This window comes from Pinus tabuliformis, chromosome Q (assembly GCF_031772625.1).
Source record: "Pinus tabuliformis cultivar Carrire ecotype Pingquan chromosome Q, CPIR1, whole genome shotgun sequence".
NCBI classification, from domain to species: Eukaryota; Viridiplantae; Streptophyta; class Pinopsida; order Pinales; family Pinaceae; genus Pinus; species Pinus tabuliformis.
In genome coordinates, this window is record NC_142296.1 from 1082908708 (window position 1) to 1082930697 (window position 21990).

At 40.0% G+C, this 21990-nt stretch overlaps 1 protein-coding gene across 1 annotated transcript in view; it reads left to right on the top strand.

Moving 5' to 3' along the window:
* The window catches only part of GCS1 (glucosidase 1), a 450551-nt gene that overhangs the window by 300811 nt on the left and 127750 nt on the right, over window positions 1-21990 (top strand). Inside the window, exon 18 of the mRNA XM_089385790.1 lies at window positions 20260-20316. Within this exon, the coding sequence (XP_089241916.1) occupies window positions 20260-20316 (57 nt within the window). The remainder of the gene's footprint in view (window positions 1-20259; window positions 20317-21990) is intronic.

Below are 21990 nucleotides of genomic sequence, written 5' to 3' on the forward strand. Positions count from 1 at the left end.
GCCACTCAAGCAACCATTCAATGGAGACCTTTTCCATTTGGGGAAAATGGATGTGAAGGTGAAAATACTCGAACTCCCCGCCAAAAAAAAACTTTTAATAAAGTTAGATCCCTCTTCCTGAATGAGGGATAGAGAGGATCCTTTGGAAAAGGGTTTCAAGGCCTTCCCCCAAAGGGGATAAATACCCTTTCCAATCAAGTTACAAGAAAATGAAAACTCAACCCAAAAAAGGTTACGATAAGTTTAACTAGTTTATGAAAGAAAGACAAGGCTCTTTTATAACCAATAAGAGCCTATTACAACAATATATCAAAGGAAGAGAAACTCGAGAATCTCCCAAATGGGTGAAGAAAATCTGAAGAGATTTGATCGTTACAACATTGGAATTTCAATGTGTTAAATTTAGTTAACAATGGTTTGTTCTATGCTTAGCACAATTACTTAAATGTTCCTTTAGCAGCCCAATGACAATTTCCAATTTAGTTTTCCAATAGAAATCACATTAACTATAAATCACATTTACAATAACTATAGATAGAACATAAAATAAAATGCAGAAGACAAGCCAAGACAAGAGGACACCAAATTTCACTGATGCTAGGGAAAAACCCCAAGATGGGCAAAACCCTTTGGTCAATTCTTCTTGTTGTTATATCAAATGTTTAGCAGAGAGAGAAAGTACAAAAAGTCAAAGTTGACTTGCCAAATCAAAGTCAAAACAACCTTGTCAAATCTATAGTCAAATTCAGTGCTAAGCAGAAAGTCAACGCTGGCCAAAGTAGCAAAAAATGTCCTTAAAGCAGCTCGGTCATACCTAGTAAAAACTCGACCTAAACAGGTGGTCAAAGTCAGGCCAAAATAGTCCGAAAGTTAGTGGTCAAACTTGGTCAAACTCTGTCTTGAAGTCTGTGGTCAACCTACAATTTATCTTTGTAGTCAAAGTGCTTAGAACACCTTAGTTTCTATACCAAAGAGTTCGGCCTGCCCAAACAAAAAACTGCCCAAAAAATCAAACACAAACACTGCCTGGAAAGTCAATTTCAACGCTGGTCAAATTGCAGGAAAGACTAAAATTTTTGGCCTTGTAATTTTGTCTGAAGTCGTCCTCCTTGCCACATGTGTGAGAAAGAATATGCCCAATAATTGTATGAACCAATGAGAGAAGGAGAGAAGAATGTGTGAGTGATGATGATGCCAAATGATGTGAGAGGTCACTCATATTTATACAAGTCGTTGAGGGTGAAGTGACATGTCTCTTGGGCTTCATGAGCCTACATGATGATGTGGCCGATCTTGACAATTTACACGTGTGGGCATAAATTCAAAAATACATTTCTGCTTGTCCAAATTTGATCTTTAGATCAATTTTGGTCTTCTCGGAAAGAGAAATTCAATGCAATCATCATTTCCATCAAATGAGCTGTCTAAAGTGGAATTTGGCCCTAGTTTCCAATTTTAACACTCTTTCTCAACTGGGGAGAATTCTACTTGCCAATCCATCCATCATCATCAATCATCATGCCATCATGTCATCATGTACCATCTCTATATCTCATCTCAACTCTACTGAACAATGATGTAATAATGAAGAAGAATTGATCGAGAGTGACTCACAAGACCTTGCCACTCTCCACTAACAAAAGTTAGTCCAGGGATAGAAGCCCAATAAGATTTGATCTTGAATGATCAAGTCGTTGAACACCATGCATCCTAGACATAGGGAGTTCAACAACACATGATGCGTCCATCTGTAGTGCTATGGCCCCTATCCACTTTTCCCAACTCATTATCTAGATGAGAGGTACTTCCCATGAGTCTCAAACTACATGGGTAGGATGTATGCAGGGGCATCCGCAGTAGAAGGTGAACCACTTATCCTGCTCATATGCCATATGAGAAAGTGAACCACTCATCCTATGCATTAATCATCAATTGTAGGGGAAGGTGAGCCACTCACCCTACACACGTGTCATCAATCATAGGGGAAGGTGAACCATTCATCCTACACACATGTCAACCATCATGGGGTATCATAGGGGATGGTGAACCACTCAACTTATACACAACACACCTATAGGGGAAGGTGAGCCACTCACCTTATGGTCGTTCATAACTCCAAGAAGTACCCCAAGCCCCCAGGAGCTCCTAGAGCTCAGTGTTCAACTCAAGCGGGACCCTCATGAGAAGGTCTTTCCACGATTCCAAGTCTTCCTCGGAAGGCTAAGAATTTAACTTCCCTAAGGGCTTCGTGAGGATGTCTGCGACCTACTAAACAGTGCTGATATGTTGGAGCCTTATTGCTCCCTGTTGTACCATATCCCAGATAAAGTGGTGCCTAATACCAATGTGCTTGGAGCGGTCGTGGAACATTGGATTCTCTGAAAGGTTAATCCCACTTTGTTTGTTGCAAAAGGTCATGGTGGTATCCAACACGTGCTTAAATAGCTCACTAAAGAGCTTCCTCAACTAAACAGTTTCACAACAGGCCATACTAGCTGCAATGTATTTGGCCTCGGCAGTGCTTAGAGAAACCGATTTTTGCTTCTTGCTCATCTAAGAAATTGAAGTAAACCCCACGGAGAAGCAACATCCAGATGTTCTTTTTCGATCCACCACATTGCCAACCCAATCAGCATCAGTATATCCATGTAGCCTCAAATTCCCGATAGTGTATCTCAGTCCATAGTTGATTGTGCCACAGAGATATCTCAAGAGATTCTTAGTGGCAATCTAATGTATGTGATGAGCCTTAACCATAAATTGACTCAACATATTCACAACGAAGCATATGTTTGGCAGGTGTTTACCAAGAATATCAGGGCCCCCACGAGTTGTCTATATTCAGAAGGGTTTGCCAATTTGGGTTGAGTAGCACTTCCACATAGCTTTTTGAAGTTGAGTTCCATCGGAGTAGACGCATACTTGCAATCCACCATCCCACATCTCTTGAGCAACTTCATAATGTATTTTCCTTGAGAAAGGAAAATCTCACCTGGCTTTTGCTAGACCTCTAGGCCTAGGAAGTAGTGCATTAGACTTAGGTCCTTCATCTCAAGCTCGGAAGCCAACTCTCTCTTGCATTGATAAGTGAGAGGGTCTGCACCTGTCAGAAAGAGATCATCTACATAAAGGACCAAAATGAGAGGCATGTCTTTTTCAACTTTGAAGTGTAGGTTAGGATGAACATCCTTCCTTGTAAATCCCAACATCATAAGATAGCTATGAATCCTCTCATACCAAGCCCTAAAGGCTTGCTTCAAACCATAGAGGGCTTTTTTCAACCTGCGTACATGTTTCCTTCAATCTTGTACTTCAAACTCCTGAGGTTGTTCCAAGTAACTTTCTCCTTAAGCAAGCCATGTAAGAAAGCAGTCTTAACCAGTGATGCGAAAATCACGATAAAATCAGAAAATCGCGATTTTAAGTTTTCGCTGATTTTATCGCCCGATTTTTTAACTGTTTTTTTTTTGAGATCTTTTACGATTTTTTACGAAAAAGTCCTGAGTTTTTGAAATAATCGCAATAAAAACCAAAAAATTGTGATTCGATGTATAGTTATCGCTGGGCCGGCGGACAACGGGTTTATAAGACCAAAACATGATTTTTTAAAATTCATTTGGACAGACAGCGGCAACGACGTGGTTTGGGAGTGACCTAGGAGAAAAACCTTGGTCGATTGGGAGCTGATTGGAGGAGAAAAACAGATTGAGAGCTAAGGAGGAGAGGAATTTTCTCCAGCAAATCGGCATGGGCACCACATTTATGTGTTTTGTAACTTTGTTTTGGTTTTCGTTTATGTTTTTGGTTGGGTTTGGAATCTAGATAACTCATTGTTTATCAAATATTTCAATGGGTTATCGAATATTTTTGATTTGATTTGATGGGGTTTTTGTTTGTTAAATTGTAAAAAATTCCATGTGTTTTGTCATGTTATTCATGTATGTAATTTTTTTTAATTTTTGTAACTTGTAATCCTTATTTTGCCATAGGTTCACCATTCAACTTCAAAGTTCAAAGTTCAAACTTCATCTTACAAATTTAAAACTCAGGAGTCAAGAGTTCAACCAAGTTACAAACATGCCAAGGAAATTGGACCCTTTGTGGCAATTTGGTGAACTTGATGGAGGGTTTGATAGAATAAACTTGTCTTACAAGTTGTGTGGGCAACATATGTCAGGGGGGGTTTGTAGATTGAATTATCACCTTGCACAAATCCCTGGGTTTGATGTAGGGCCTTACAAAAAATACAAATCCGGAAATCATCCGAAAAGCCATGAGATCATTGGAAAATTTAGAGCACAATAGAGAGGCTAAAGCAGAAATGAAGAAGCAACTAACAAAGACTGTGTTAGGCTTAGGTGAACAAGGAAGTGGCACTGGTTCTACTTCAACGTCAATATCTACAACCAACCCGGAAGCTGCCTAATCATTTTTTGTTCCTAGAACCACGCTTGGTTCACAACCATCTATCACTTCAATGCTTAAAAAACTGAGAAAGGACAAGCTGACAAGTTGTTGGCCAAAGTTTTCCTTTGGAGTGATATTCCTTTCAGCATTGCAAGGAATGATCCATTTTTCCAGCCTGCTGTTGATGCTATTGCAACTGTTGGCCCAGGGTACAAAATCCCTTCTTATGATGACTTTAAAGGCCGGATTCTTCAAAATGAAAAGGTTGACTGCACCAAAAGATTGGAGGAGTTTAGTGCATCATGGGCACAAACAGGATGCACTGTGATGTCAGATGGTTGGACCAACCAAAAGGGGAGAACCCTTATAAAATTCTTGGTTAGTTGTCCTAAGGGGACAATGTTTATAAGATCTCATATCAAAGATGCAAAAACTTTATGTGATTTGCTGGATGTGTTTATTTTGGAGGTGGTTGCAGAACATGTTGTCCAAGTCATAACGATCAATGCTGCAAATTATGTTGCTGCTGGCAGGATGCTTACGGAGAGGCATCCTACTTTATTTTGGACACTTTTTGCCGCACATTTTATTGATTTGATGTTGGGGGACATAGGGAAAATTTCTTTTGTCAAAGATATTGTTGAGTCATCAAAAAGCGTCACAAAATTTATATATAATCATACATCTTTGCTTAGCTTGATGAGAAAATTCACCATCAACAAAGAGTTGGTGCACCCCGCCATTACACGGTTTGCCACCAGTTTCATATCTCTTCAATCTCTCTTGAATTTTATGTAGGATGTGAAGAGAATGTTTCTTTCAGAGGAGTGGCGTGCTTTGACAATGAGCTGCAAACCAAAGGGAGAGGCCATATGCAGATTAGTTTCATACTAGGAAGACTTTTGGGCGGGGGTGCAGGAGGTGTGCACCATTACTGAACCTTTGGTAAAGGTTCTTTGATTAGTTGATGGTGAGAAGCCCACAATGGGCCATTTGTATGAGGCCATGGACAGGGCCAAAGAATCCATTCAGCCCTACTATGATGATAAGGGAGATGAGGGGTTTCAGAGACAACTCTGCCTATGGGAAGTGATTGATGAACGATGGAACAACACACTCCATCGTTCCATTCATGCTGCAGGGATCCACCTGAACCCCACATTTTCTTACCCATGTGGGTTCATATTTGATGCTGAGATCATGGATGGATTCTTAACCTGTGTTCAGAGGATGGTGCGATCTGCAGCTGAACGTACAGAAATCTCCAAAGAAATTGAGACATACAGGATGGCAGGTGGCACATTTGGCTTTGACATGGCTGTGACTGATGGGACGACTAAAATGCTAGCTATTTTTTAGTTTGTTTCAAATTTCATTGTCTCTTCAAGTTCATAATTTCATACTTTGCTTCAACTTTCAAATTTCATTTTTTTTCTTATGTTTATTTAAAATTTTAGTTGTAATTTTGTTGTAGATGCATGGTGGAGAATGTATGGTGCCAGGGTACCCCTTCTGCAAAAGCTTGTCATTCGAATCCTCAGCCAAACATGTAGCTCCTTAGGATGCAAGCGCAACTAGAGTGTATTTGAAAAAATACACAACAAGGAGCGCAACAGGTTAAACTTAAAAATTAAAATATTGCAAATTTCCAAATAATTTTTTTGAATTCATTAAACAATATTTTTTTATAATTATTATTTCATGATCTTTGTACAGGTTGGAGTCCCAGCGACTTAATGACATGGTCTACGTCTACTACAATCTTCGATTATGGGTGAGGCAACTTGAGAGGATACCTAATATGGAGGCCATCTCATTGGATGGAATTGACACCACTGCTGCATGGAGGGTTGAGGCTGAGAGGCCTCTCATGGAGTCTGCCGATGATTGGTTAGAAGCAAGAGGTAGCGGAGCAACAGGAGGAGGAGGAGGAGGCGGAGCAACAGGAGGAGGAGGTGACACCACCTACTCGAGCTACCCTTGCCACTAATAGAGGACGTGGTCTACCTCTTATAGCTCCTAGTTTTTTAGCTTGTAGAGCATAGTAGAGTCCACTGCCAACTCCATCGACATCTACATCTAGAGGGAAAGGGAAAGCTATTGCATTTTCTCGCAAGAGGGGTAGAGGAAATCAGTGGTATTAGACTTTAGTTATTTGGTTCATTTCATTGTATATGACATTATGACTCATGAGATACATTATTATATTTTTTGTTGATATTTTGGGGCTGAGTTGGGACTTAGGAGTCAAGACTTACTCTTCAGGACATGATTCACTATCATGCATGATGTAGCACTAGAAATGATATTACACATCTTATATTAGTTCTTTTATCATATTTATGTGTCAATGTATTTATTTTATGTTGTAGATGCTTTAGATATTAAAAAAATTGAAAAAAATGAATATTTTTGTATTTTACGATTTTTTTCCTGATTTTTTTCCCGATTTTTACAATTTTTTCCGATTTTTTCCCCTTGCCATTAATATCCCGATAATGATTACTACAACATTGGTCTTAACGTCCATTTGATGTAGGCTCCATCATTGAGTGGCAACGAGAGTAATAATAGATCGGATAGTGGTATATTAGGCAATCGATGCAAATATCTCGTCATAGTGCTCTCCTTCCTTCTGAGAGAAGCCTTGAACAACGAACTTGGCCTTATATTTTTCAGCACTCCCATCAACTCCATGTTTAATTTTGTATAGCCATTTTCACGTGACTACGGAGTCATGGAGTTGTCCTTGGGTCTAGGCACAGTTGATTTTAGGTAGCATCAAATCTGCTCTAGCTCTGAAATTTTGTGGAGGAGCTAGAATACATGAGATCCCCAAGACCCAGAAATTGTTTGGTGAAATTCCACTTGGTTTGTATTTTATTAAAATAATTGATGTTTTTAATGGGGTTCCTAAGTCTAAACTTAGGAAAATAAAATATTAATGGGTATTAATAAAAATATGGGTGAGAAGCTTCTAAGAGGCGAGGATCAAGTCTGTTTTAATCTTACTCGTTGATTGGGACTTAATCTCGACCATTGATTTATCAACAAGAAAAGTATAAGAGGAGACTTGAGGGTCAGTTGGAGATACACCAAGTTGATTAGTCAGTTCGATTTTTCTGGGGCGTGGTTTGCTGAGAAAATCGAACAATTGATTTGAGTTGTAGTGAGAGGGGCTGAAGCAGAGATTTGGATTGGAGGGGAAGTTCTGACCCAAAGAGTACTTATCAGAGAGGCAACTTGAGCATGAGGAAGGCAACATAGAGGCCTACGCAGCCCAAGAGGGGCTCACGTAGAGTTGACGCAAGCCAAGAGGGTCTCTTGTAGTGGCAGTACAGAGTATTCGTCAGAAGTTCGAGATTTTGCTGGAGAAGCGAGGTTCTGAGCTAGGAGGGCTGAACAATAGTCTTCCTCAAGTAAATCAATCCAATAGAAGGGGTGACACAGTTTTTTGACGGTAAGACGCTGGCTCACGCAGTGATTGCGTAGGGACTTCACAGTTTTTGCCGGGAGTAGCTAGATCGCTCATTGGATCAGCGGTGACTTGAGGAAAGAGGTAAACCCTCGTATGTATTTCTTGCTTCCATGATTTCTCTGAAACGTTAGTCGATATGAGAGGCAACCTGTTGTACTCAGATTCTTCTTGCTTAATAATACAAACCCTCTATCTGCTGCATTGATTTTCCTGCATTGGTTTTTTTCGGGGACGTGTTGTCCAAAAATAATGGTGTCCCTTCTGTGTTTGCCTGATCTATTGTTTCAGTTTATGATTTGTATGTCAGTGTACTCTGCAGTAGTGTTTTTCATCACTGTTTATAAATTAAATAACTTGTTGAATGAAATAACAACTAGGAGATGTTAAAGTAGTAACTGCAGTAGGATTTCTGTTTGTAAAGATTCAGAAATATTCACATGGTATTAGAGCATTAAAGATCATAGGACACTGAAGCCATCAACCGAGAGATTCAACAAATCTGCTGCAGAGAGGCAGCTGTCCCGAGTGACAGTGCTATTCCAAGAGCCAGAGACATAGAGGGAGAGTGACGCAGTGCAGAAGAGGTGACACAGAAGCTCACGTGGTGCTTGCATCGTCATTCTAAGCCAGGTGAGGGTGACGCAATAGCTGAGAGGAGCCCACGGAGTAACTGCATTAGCTATCTAGGCCAGCGCAGAAGTAGAGGGGGCCAAATCGGGCTCACGCAGAGTCACATCATCTTTCTGAGCCAGGAAGGAGTGACGCAGTGGCCAGGAGGAGATGATCTAGCTCACGCAGTGACTGCGCAAAGCTTGAGGAGCTCAGATTCTTCAGTTGCTGGGGAAAAGGGAGCAATGCATATTAGATTTGAGGCACTGGCGGGACACTGTTGCTGCTGGTGCAAAACAGTGTGTGAAGAGACTGAACCAAGGTAGAGGGAGTCACTGCCTTAACAAATTTTTTGCCAAAGAAGTCTAGATCCGAGTTGTTGAGCAATAGCAAAGGAGGATTGAAGAGGGATGATTCAACATTATTTGGTGGAAGGATTTCCATAAAAGAAATCAGAACTCAGAGGGAGTCTAGAGGGATCTTGTTCCTTAGGGGATTTCTAGCGCCAAAGAAATCCAGATCCAAGTTTTGACTATTAAAGATCATAGGATACTGAAGCCATCAGCTGAGAGATTCAGCAAATCTGCTGCAGAGAGGCAACTGTCCCGAGTGACAACGCTGTTCCAAGAGCCAAAGACGTAGAGGGAGAGTGACGCAGTGCAGAAGAGGTGACACAAGAGCTCACGTGGTGCCTGCATTGTCATTCTGAGCCAGGTGAGGGTGACGCAGTAGCTGAGAGGAGCCCACGGAGTAACTGCGTCAGCTATCTAGGCCAACACAGAAGTAGAGGGGGCCAGATCAGGCTCACACAGTGCACATCATCTTTCTGAGCCAGGAAGGAGTGACGCAGTGGCTAGGAGGAGATGATCTAGCTCACACAGTGATTGCGCAAAGCTTGAGGAGCTCAGATTCTTCAGTTGCTGGGGCAAAGGGAGAAATGCATATTAGATTTGAGGTACTTGTGGGACGCTGTTGCTGCTGGTGCAAAATAGTGTGTGAAGAGACTGAACCAAGGTAGAGGGAGTCACTGCCTTAACAGATATTTTGCCAAAGAAATCTAGATTCAGGTTGTTGAGCAGTAGCAAAGGAGGATCGAAGAGGGATGATTCGACATTATTCGGCGGAAGGATTTCCGTAAAAGAAATCAGGGCTCAGAGGGAGTCTAGAGGGAACTTGTTCCTTAGCGGATTTCTAGCGCCAAAGAAATCCAGATCCGAGTTTTGTTGGGCATCAACGAAAGAGTAGAAGAGAACCTGTTCAACACTCATTTGAGCAGAGATGGCAGTTAATGGACTGAGGGATCTGGATAGATTGGATGGAGCATCCAAATTTGTCATCTAGAAGGCCAGGATCCTAATAGTCTTGGACAAGAATCACATCAAGGATTATGCCTTGAAGGTGGTTGTTGTTCCATTCAATGTTGATCCTCTCAATAAATACGAGGAGGCTCAAGCAAAGGCGAAGTGCATGATCTTGGACAAGGTCAAGGATCATGTGGTCCCACATATTATTGAAAAAGACACAAGAAGGGAGATGTGGGAGCCTTGACCACTTTGTATGAGGGAACTTCTGTTCAATGAAAGATGTTGCTTGAGAACCAGCTGAGACAGTATCAGATGCAGAAGGGAGAAGAAATCGATCCCTTTCTTCTCAGGTTGCAAGGGTTTCGAGACTAGCTGACTTCTCTGGTGTCTACACCAGATCCTGAGTTCATGGTCAGGGCTGCCCTGAATGTAGTCACTGAACACTGGGAGACCTTTGTCTAGAGCATCTTGGACAGGGCTTCTCTCCCCAGTTGGGAGGAGATGTGGGCAGCTCTTCGATAGGAAGAGATCAGGTGGCTAACCAAGGCGAGAAGTAGCGACAAAGGAATCAGAGTCAAGAAGGAGGAAGAAGAGGATTCAACTCTCGCATCAGTGGGACATCAAGAGCAGCAGAAGAGGTAAAAGAAAGACATAATCAAAGTTAGATGCTTCTGATATGGGGAACTGGGAGACTTCACCGCTCAGTGCCCTCGGAAGAAGAGCAAGGAAGAGAAGTCTGACTCAAAGGTTGTTGCAGCGAATGTTGACAAGGAGGACGATGATGAGGATTGCGCCATGAGTGCTCATGCACCTCTAGAGAAGAGGTAGGGCGACATTAAGCTGTAGTCAGGAGGACTACACAAAAGGGCAGGATCCTTGAGGTGCCCAAACTCTTGGATCACATACGGCTATGGGAGCCCTTAATGACAATAGAAAAACGACGGGAGTCAGTTGGTGTGAGGGACGATGGAACAACAATGGCAGAGCTAGAGTGCGAAAGTATGAAGTAGCGCAGTGGAGTGTTACAGCAGTGCGGGAGGCACAAAGTAGATACAACAGCAGCGTAGTAGCATCGGAGGGTCAACACATATTAGCAATAGAGGTAGCTTCAACATCACGAGGTATCCAGACTGACTAGTATGTCATCTTTTGGGTAACTTTTCAGTTGCTTACTTCTCAGCAATTGAGTTGCAGTCAGCAGTCGCAGTGCTATGGGCAACAATATAGGATGCAACAATGCAGTGGATGAAGGGCAGCAGGCCAAGCATCAACAACACAGAGGATCGATGCTGTGGATCAGTGTGATTCTTCTATTGGGTAGTATTGCTAGAGAACATTCCTCGCTAGGAGGGAGTGTTGATTTTGGGTAGCATCGGATGTGCTCTAGCTTCGAAATTTTGTGGAGGAGCTAGAATACATGAGATCTCCAAGACCCATAAATCGTTTGGTGAAATTCCACCCGGTTTGTATTTTATTAAAATAATTAATATTTTTAATGGGGTTCCTAAGTCTAAACATAGGAAAATAAAAATATTAATGGGTATTAATAAAAATATGGGTGAGAAGCTTCTAAGAGACGAGGATCAAGTCTGTTTTAATCTTAGCCGTTGATTAGGGACTGAATCTCAACCGTTGATTCATCAACATGAAAAGTATAGGAGGAGGCTTGAGGGTTAGTTGGAGATACACCAAGTTGATTAGTCAGTTCGATTTTTCTGGGGCATGGTTTGTTGAGAAAATCGAACAAGTGATCTGAGTTGCAGTGAGAGGGGCTAAAGTAGAGATTTGGATCAGAGAGGGAGTTCCGAGCCAAAGAGTACGTATCAGAGTGGCAAATTGAGCATCAAAACGCAACGCAAAGGCCTACACAACCCAGGAGGGGCTCACGTAGAGCTGACATAGGCCAGGAGGGTCTCTTGTAGTGGCAGTACAAAGTATTTGTCAGAAGTCTGAGATTTTGCTGGAGAAGCGAGGTTCTGAGCCGGGAGGGCTGAACAACAGTCTTCCTCTAGCAAATCGATCCAGCAGAATGGGTGATGCAGTCTTCTGAAGGTAAGACGCTGGCCCACGCAGTGATTGCGTAGGGACTTCACAGTGTCTACTGAGAGGGGCTAGATCGCTCATTGGATCAACTGTGACTTGAGGAACGAGGTAAACCCTCGTATGTATTTCTTGCTTCCGTGATTTCTCTGAAAGGTTAGCCGGTGTGAGAGGAAACTTGTTGTACACAGATTCTGCTTGCATAATAATAGAAACCCTCTATCTGCTGCACCAATTTCCCGCATTAGGTTTTTCTGGGGATGTGTTGTCCAAAAATAACGGTGTCCCTTGTGTGTATGTCTCATCCATTGTTTCAATTTATGATCTGTATGTCAGTGTAGTTTGCAACAGTGTTTTTCATCACTGTTTATAAATTGAATAACTTGTTGAATGAAATAACAAGTAGGAGATGTTAAACTAGTAACTGCAGTAGGATTTTTGTTTGTAAAGGTTCAAAAAATTTTCACAGGCACCACTTCTCAGACATCATTCTTCATGATAGATTCATATTCCTCATTCATCGCATCCTTCTAGACTTGGTTCTTTACGACTTCTTCGAACGTACATGGCTCAATTTGAACAATAGTACTCATAGCAGCTAAGTACCCTTGATACCTATTCAACTTCTTACTTTCACAAAATGTCCCTCTTGGAGCAGTGTGTTTTTCAGCATCTTCGAGAGTATATTTGAGCCACAAAGGTCTTTTCCTCTAGGTAGAGGGATCACCAGGAGGTGGATCAATGGGATCCATCGGGCCTTCAACATCGAGCATAGGCTTATCTGTTGGAGGTTCATCCTATTTTTTTGCAGCATCATCATTGTCCTTCCTTGGGATAGGGAGCTCTCTGGCTTTCCCAATGGCAGTATCTTCATCGAAGGTGACATCATGGCTTACTTCCACATCTCTTTGACTAGGCACATAGATCCTATATGCCTTTGAATTTTCACTATAGCCAACAAATATACGTTTCTTCCCAGATGTTTCCAACTTGTTTCTTTTCTCTTTAGGCACATGAAAATACCTGGGACAACCAAATATTCTAAAATGAGAAACATCAGGTTTCTTATCAGTAAAGATCTCCTTGGGTATTTTGAAATCCAATGCTTGATGTGGGTTCCTATTTTGAACATACATGACAGTGTTGGTAGCTTCTCCCCATAAGAACTTCAATAGGCCTTGATCATGGAGCATGGCACAGATGGCTTCCATGATTGTTCGATTCTTCCTTTTACCAACTCCATTTTTCTCAGAAGTGTATGGAACAATTGTCTCCCTCTTAATGCCAACCTCTCTGCAAAAGTCATTGAATTCATTTGATTCATATTTGGTTCCATTGTCGGTCCTCAATATCTTAATTTTCTTCCTTGTTTGATTTTCCACCAATGCTTTGAAAGAGTGAAACCATTTGAACACTTCATCCTTTTTCAAGAAATAGATCCATGTTTTCCGTGAGAAGTCATTCACAAAGATTGCATAGTATAAGTATCCTCCCAATGATGTTACGAGAAACATACTAGATAGGTCAGAATGGATCAATTGAAGAATATCGATAGTTTGGCTTTCACTAGAAGGGAAGGGTACCCTTGTAAGTTTCCCAGCTGCACATCCTTGACAAACACCTTCATGATTCATGTTGGACTCGGGCATAGCTTTGACCATCTTCCTTACCCCTAGTAAGGCTTTGTAATGTAAGTGGCCGAACCTCCGATGCCATAGCTCAGATTGAAGAGAAGTATCGCTAGCTAAAGCTCCCAAAGGACTTCCTCCAACTTGATAGAGACCATCAACCCTAAATCCAAGTGTGAATGCATCTTTAGGGTTTCTTTGCCAAATAGGTACCTTTCCATCAATGAATGCTACCTTGAAGCCTTTATCTTCCATCGCAGAAATAGACACCAGGTTCTTCTTCAAATTGGGCACATAGAACACTACTTGTAGATGAATGGTTCGACCTTGATTTAAGTGAAGGGTGACAATACCTATTCCTTTCACGGAGTAGGTGACATTATCTCCAAGTATGATCTCCAAATTAGTTTTCTTTTCAATAAAATTTGAGAGGGTCTCCTTGTACCCTTTGAAGTGCCTTGAGGCTCCACTATCAATTGTCCAATGATCCCAAGTATTCAGAGCAAGGTTACTTGGGAGTGGGAGTGAAAATGGGGAGCATGGGTGAGAGCGACATTTTCAAAAGCTCTCAGTTTGGGAGCGATTTTTTTATATAATATATATATATATATATATATATTTTTTTTATATTTTGATGCATATATGTCAACAAAAACATGTAGAATGATGAATTAGATATAAAAAACATAAAAAACATAGATTGAACCATATAACAACAATCATCTAGAAGTTATAATCTTCTTCAACCATGTCCACAAGTTAGTGACAAAGTAACATACTAACATATTGAGTCTCGTGATTCATCAATCTTAAAGTTTCAAGTTTTCAAAATTCAATACATGACATTTATCATCATTGATCACCAAAGTTGTACTTGTAAGCTAAGTGTAACCATTACAACAAATAATATCTAACATGAAAGGAAATGTTATAAAATGAAATGAAATGAAACAACTTTCAACTTTCACGAAGCATCATATTCATAATTCTTTACCAATGAGTTATAATTGCCAACTTCAAACTTCAAACTTAAATTATCATATATTGTTTACAAAAAATATCATAATAAATATGGAAGAGTCAACAGTTATAAAAACTACTAGAAACTAGAAAAGACAAGTAAATCTATTATCTATTGCTAATGCTTGGGCCTCTTGCTGCCATGTGAAATGTCTAATTTTTTAGTCTTGTTGGAAAATCAAGTTCTTTGTCATTAATGTCACCCTCTAAGCATTAATATCTAGAGGTATCTTTGTCATTCCCTCTAGATCTGTATAGGGATCTTTGCCATTAATATCACCCTCTAAGCATTAACATAAGATAGAAAAAACATAGCATGTCAAGTCAAGATTTTGTTTGAGTGATGGGTACATTTTTAGTAAGGTCATGATAGAGGAGTTCGACAACCAATGTCACTAACATCAAGGTACATAAAGGGATTGGTGCTCTTGATTAAATACGAGTTCCATACCCTAATACATGACAAAATCTAATAGAAACATTGCAATCCCCCAAATCGCGAAATCCTAAAAAACTGATAAGTGTGTTGGATTTTGAATGAGATCTAAAATTCTACTTTCTGCATATGAAATCCAATGAGGTCAGAGCCACTCTCAAACATCTTGAGTCATTTCATGGTAATGTTAAAAATTTAAGTAAAAGGATGAAAATGAAGATTAAGGAGAATGTCACTTTTACTTCAAGAATTTAACATTACCATGAATCGCATATCAATAGTAGTGCCATAGGCTTGAATCACTAGGCTGCCCCACTCAAAAATTATATGTTTTTTTGAAAAAAAATTGCATTTGGAATGTTACTGCAATTTTGTTTTTTGCAAAAAAGACTAGGGAGCTTCCCTAATCGCTCCCTAAAAACCAGGGAGCGCGTTCTTGACTAGCTCCCAAGCGGACAACAAATTGGGAGAAGATTCGTGGGGGTGGGGCACTCCCCCGCAACCCTGATTTGGAGGAGAGGCAGTGGATAGAGCGAGAGGAAGATAAAACTCCTTTTGATTTTCTACAACATTACTTTCCTCATACCTGGAATTTCTTGTCCTTTTGGGAGGTCGACCATTTGCATATCGAGCAACAAGAGTATTCCCTTTCCTTTATTGTTGAACCTGTTGTTCTTTTGATTTCCATTGCCTTTGAAATTGTTGTTGTTGCTGTCATCGTCCCTTGAAGAATTCTTCTTGTGAGGACATTCTCTAGGATAGTGGCCGGTTCTGTTAAAATTGTAACACCTTCCTTTTCTTCCCTGCTTGAATCCTTGACCCTGTCTCCTTGGACCAACATTATTTTTCTTCTTAGCATGAGCGGAGAAAGCAGTAGGTTCATTCCCATTTAAAGGCTTGTCTCTCTCCATCATCCTTGTCTCCTCTTGAGTGCATCTAGCTAATAATTCATTGAAACTAGGAATCTTGTCATCATTCAGAATGGTGGTGTTAAACACATCCCATGCTCTTGAATGACCTCCAAGTGCAATGAGAGTGAACTCCTTGTTAGCAATAACTTCTCCAATTGATAGTAGATTATTCTTGATTTGAGTAATTCTCATAAAGTAGGATTGGATAGACTCCTCTTTATCAATCTTGATGTCCTTCAACTTGTTCTTGAGAAAGAGGATTTGATTTGCATTGTTTACTTTGAAAATCCCAACCAACTTATCATACATATCCTTAGATGTTCTCAAATCAGAAATATAGGCAACCAAGTGCTTTTGAATGGAGTCTATGATAATTCTCTTAGCTTTGACCTTACCTTTCTTATACTTTGTTTTAGCAGCAATCGGTGCATTTGAAGGAGGCTCCACCATTCTTCCCTGCACATAGTCCATGGCATCATGCTCTTCCAAAGTCAAGTCCAAAGTCATCTTCCATGCATGATAGTCAGATTTGTCCTTGAGCTTATCCTAGATTTGAGGTAAGATGTAGTAGCCATTGAGGCTAGTCCAATAATATTGTCTAATAGATCTCCCTTAGTAATTGCTTTTCTGTGTCTTGCTTGGGCTTTGTCTTCACCTGTGCTCTGATACCATGTTAATTTTAGTTAACAATGGTATGTTCTATGCTTAGCACAATTACTTCAATGTTCCTTCAGCAGCCCAATGCCAATTTCCAATTTAGTTTTCCAATAGAAATCACATTAACCATAAATCACCTTGACAATAACTGTAGATAGAACATAAAATAAAATGCGGAAGACAAGCCAAAATGAGGACATCAGATTTGGTGGATGCCAGGGAAAAGCCCCAAGATGGGGAAAACCCTTTGATCAATTCTTCTTAATATTGTATCAAATATTCAGCAAAGAGAGAGAGTACAAAAAGTCAAATTTGACTTGCCAAATCAAAGTCAAAACAGCCCTGTCAAATCTGCAGTCAATTGCAGTCAAATTCAGCACTAACCAGAAAGTCAACGCTTGTCAAAGAAGTAGAAAAATGTCCTTAAAGCAGCTCAATCATACCCAGTCAAACTCAGCCTGAACAGGAGGTGAAAGTCAGCCCAAAACATCCCCAAAGTCAGTGGTCAAACTCTTTCCTGAAGTCTATGGTCAACCTGCCATTTATCTCTGCAATCAAAGTGCTCAGAACACTTCGGTTTCTATGCCAAAGAGTGCGCCCTGCCCAAACAAAAAACTGCCCAAAAAATCGAACTCAAAAACTGCTTGGAAAGTCAAAGTCAACGCTGGTCAAACTGCAGGAAACACTGAAATTTTCGGCCCTGTAATTCTGTCTGAAATTTGTCCTCTTTGCCATGTGTGAGAGAGAATATGCCCAATAGTTTTACAAACCAATGAGAGAAGGAGAGAAGAATGTGTGAGTGATGATAATGCCAAATGAGGTGAGAGGTCACTTATATTTATACAGGTCGTTGAGGGTGAAGTGACATGTCTCTTGGGCTTCATGAGCCTACATGATGATGTGGCCAACCTTGACAATTTACACCTGTGGGCATAAAGTCAAAAACACATTTCTGCTTGTCCAAATTTGATGATCTTTAGATCAATTTTGGTCCTTTCGAAAATAGGAATTCAATGCAATCATCATCTCCATCAAATGAGCTGTCTAAAGTGGAATTTGGCCCTAGTTGCCAATTTTAAAACAATGACCCTTTGGGCTGTTAGTTTTGGTACCCCAAAGAAAGTTCAAATGCTACCTCTTCTTGGGAATTTTGCAAATGAATTCTGCCCTTTAGGACAGTGAAGTTTTCCCCTACATGCAGCCCCAAGAAGTCTGTTTGAGAGGCCTAAAGTCTTCCCACAAACGATATAAATTTTATGTTTAAATTAATGTAAATTCTTTGGGCTAGGCTACCAAAACAAATAACTTTGGAAGTAAACAAATAAATCATGAATACAAAGTCCTATGAATCATTGGAAACAATACAAATGTTACCTCCCAAAGTTAAGCATGAATCCACAACCCAAGTGATTAGACCTCCAAGGCCTTTATATTATTGATCATAAAGAGAGTACAAATGAGCAGCGTTTCACCAAGCACTATGCTTCAATCCATGAGCAAATGAGAGATCCAATGGTTGATTTATAGAAATCTGGGAGAAGATCCCAATGAAAACTAATCAAAAAAGTGGCAAATGGGTGTGAATCCCAATGAGGTTGAATTCCTCCAAGTGGCAGAGATGACTGGCTGTAGGTGGCAGTCAATACCCTCAAGACTGGCCAGCGTATCCCTCTCATTGCTGGCCGTATTCTTTGGAGGATCTACGTACCATTTTCTTGCTGCCATGTGCGAGCATGTGGGGAATAAGGGAGAGTCAACTCCCACAAAATACTCAGCCATTTCCTGGAGTTTAAGCAGTTGTTGAGATGACTGATATTTGGCTTGCGTGGGAGTCTTCCTGGCAGCTGCGTAGACTCTAGACTGAGCTTTGAAATGGGCTGCGTATATAAAAAAATGCCCAAACTGTGCTGCGTATTGCCTTCACTGCTGGCTGAATGGAGTTTAGTGGGGGACAAGGTCTGTCCCATGTGCCAGCTCTGTCCCCACTAATTTCCCTTGACTTGGACTTGAAACTTAACAATATCTCAATCAATTCCGTGAACATTAAGGAATAATTTCGACCTGCCCTTTTTTTGATAATTTGTGGACCTCCAACATTGCCTGTTGACTTGGCTGATTTGTCAGTGCTGTCCCCACTACTCATGGGCCTCGTGTGGCTGCCAAGTCATTTTTGAATTCCACTTTAAATTCCATGTCACTCCACTTGACTTTTGACTTTGAAACATATTTTTTTAATATGTCTCATTTTATTAGTTTTTTAATTTCTTAGTCCTTTTTGCGACTTTTATTAGATAAAGTGGATTTTCTTGAGGAATATTCATTTTTCGACCACGAAAGTGGGCCTTAGGATAATGCTGGGGCTTTGTGGATGAATTTCGAGTACTCACATGCCCCAGACATTTCCTAGGACCACTTATTTATAATTTGCATAAGAAATTTTAATTTATTGTTTATACTGTTGAATATTTTCTATGTATAATTGTTTAATGATGAATATGGCACAAGATAAATTAATGGATAAATCATTGGAAGTAATTATCAGTCTAGAGAATCATGAAATCTCAGCAATGGACACTTGTTCTTCTAATGAGTCCAAAATGGCATTCATATCTTCTATGTTTTCTGGTTTATTTCCACCTCTAACTTGAATGAATGATTGCTATGAGATACAAGGAGTTGAATCACCAAGGTGAACCTTTGATGCTTTCAGATTTGCAAGGGGAAAAAGGCTTCTTCACTTCATGGAGCCATAATGTGAGCAAGATATATACAATGCAACTTTATCCTCAACAACAGTGCCAAAATGTTTCCACACAATCTCACACCCAAAGACATTAAGTCCCAACACCTAAGTGAAGATTTATGGAACTAGGAGGTTGGCCACTGCCACCTCACCAACTCTCTTCTACACTTTAGACTGAGGAACTCACTTGAGTGGTAACTACATATTTTTAGGAGTAACTCCTGGAATGAAAGAAAAAGAAAGCATGAAACTATTAAAGATTGACACGGGCAAGAATCAGTGTGAATGGAAGGATGATCAATGGTGGTAACAAGAGAACAAAAATTTGAGGAATTCCTTTTACTTGGCTTCTTCATATGCAAAATCCTTAGCTAGAAAACTACGAGGACAAATGATTTCAAAGGGGGTTACTATGTTCATAAGCAAGTCTTTTGTGTTCGAGAAGTATTATTTCTGTCAAAATTAAAATCCTTCTTTCATGACCTTATTTGCTAAGTTCACAATGAAACATTTGATTGTCGATACAAGCAGGCCAACCTATCCCCTTTGACTTCCAAATTCTGTCTAGACAAAGCTCTAGTATCTTTTGTGAGGGCTATAACCCTTCCACCTACAAATAAAATTTTGTCCTTCAGTTGACAAACTTTTCTTTGAAAGTTTCAGCCTCAGTGGAGATCTTTTGGCCCTCTGTCTTTTTCCAGTCAACCAATACTAATGGTAAGATTGGCAATGTTCTTGATCTCTTCCTGACTGAGAAATACTAAAGTTCCTCATTTATAGTCACAATCCTATAGTCTAGTCCAGCCTTTGTTTCCTTAAGGCTTAATGTATGATTGAGGGGGCGCATTCCCTTCTTTCATATCTCTGTTGTTAGAGCAAGTGGCCTGAAGAGAGTTTCTGGTCCAGAGATCCTTGATTCATTTTATTGTTTTGTACGTGCAAGTCTTTTAGTTGTACTGTTGTCTCCTGTCAATTTTTTTCTGACAATTTTCATGGTGTGTGGCTAAATAATTTTCTTCTATACAGATGCACTATGACAATATTTCTGGAATGTACCATGATTTTGGGAACCAGACTGAAAAGGTAGATCGCGCCATATTGATTTTTTTTCTTTACTTCAAATCTTGTAAGTTGAGTTTACTTATGATAATGTTTGTCTGATTCTTCAACTATTTGTAAAATTATCTTTATTTTCAATTTAGTGGTAATTATCCCACTATGCTATTATATGAACAAAGGAATGGTTTCCATGATTTCAAGAATATATGTGTGTGTGTACTCTGTTGGTGTAATTTTCAGTGTTTCTTTTTCAGTCTATATGACAAAGTAACATGTTGAAAACAATCTTAAATGAAAGGAGTAAAGTTCCTATCACATGTACAACTCAAATTGTTGAAACTTCTTAAACAGGGTTATCCTTAACCAAAAGTCCATATTTCTTCCAATTAAAATTGCTTTCCTGGTTATGACTGGATAATTCAGGTATATCATTATGCACTAGGGATAGATAGAGAACACTTATATGTTCTCTTTCAAGTTTTATGCCGTAAAGTTGCCCCATAACTAGATCAATATTTAAATTTTTAACTTTTATAACATGGCTGATCCTTTGTTAGCTTTTATTAACGTCAATATTTAAGGCTACCTACTGATGATTTGCTTCTGGATTTCTTCCTAGTGTTGTAACTTGTATGAAGTCTAATATTTTGATATTTTTTGCATAATGTGGATCAGTGCATTTCTATTCTCATTGTTTATTACATGTGCTAATAATGTCACAGATTTTCAGAATTGTCATACATTGCATAGGGTCAGATTTTCAGTTTGCCATTTGGTTTGAATAATCAGTTGTATATTGATAGAAACCTCATATTGATGGTTGCTAGGCTTATTTTAGTACATACTAAAACGGTAATCATTATTCTGTACATGTGTATTGTTGGAGGATTGCTAAATCAAAAATATTTTGTTGGAAGAATTTGTCATTGATGTCAAAGGGTGGATCCGCCAGTACTTGTTTGACAATTTGCATGCACATTTCAGCAACTTTGGTTACAAGGACCTCTTAGTGTGATAGCCCTTGTCATGCCATTTTGTTTGATAGGTGGCACATTTTGTGGGTCCTGTTACTACTCAAACTAGTAGGGGTCATAGGAGGGGATCCTATAGAGAAACTACCAGGTCAAGGTGCAACAACGGAGATAGCCTACTTTCACCTTAGCTAAGGCTTCCTGCTCTTTACGAACTTTCACTAATGGGAGGAGACCTGGTATAAGATGATTCACTAGATGAATGGATCAATAAGAGGATAAGGAGTGATTCCTAAGGCCTATTCACAAGAGAGGCTCAATTAGATAGCTTGCTTGCTTTGAAAGCAAGGTGATGGGCTCTCTAGGAAGGGCTAAGAGGATTCTTGAGCCTAGGTTTGGGAGATATGCCTTAACAAGGGGCTTCCTAGACCAAAGGATCCTTGTGGATAAGAGGCTTCTATGTAATCCTTGTGGAGTTGAATTTACAAAGTTGCGGGACCACACAAAGCCAAGTGGACCCAAAACTAGGTCAAGGGTGTGGAGTTGATCATCCAATGAGGTGCTTGACCTAATTAGGGTAGGGAATAGGGTCAAAGGACTAATTTTCTTTTGAGATTTGTATGCAATGATCCCAATGAGGACCCTAGCCCAAGTCAATCTAGAGCAAGAATTGGTCTTGCAGCTAGGGCTTGCTATATTTTGATATTCCACTGTCAGATTTGCTACA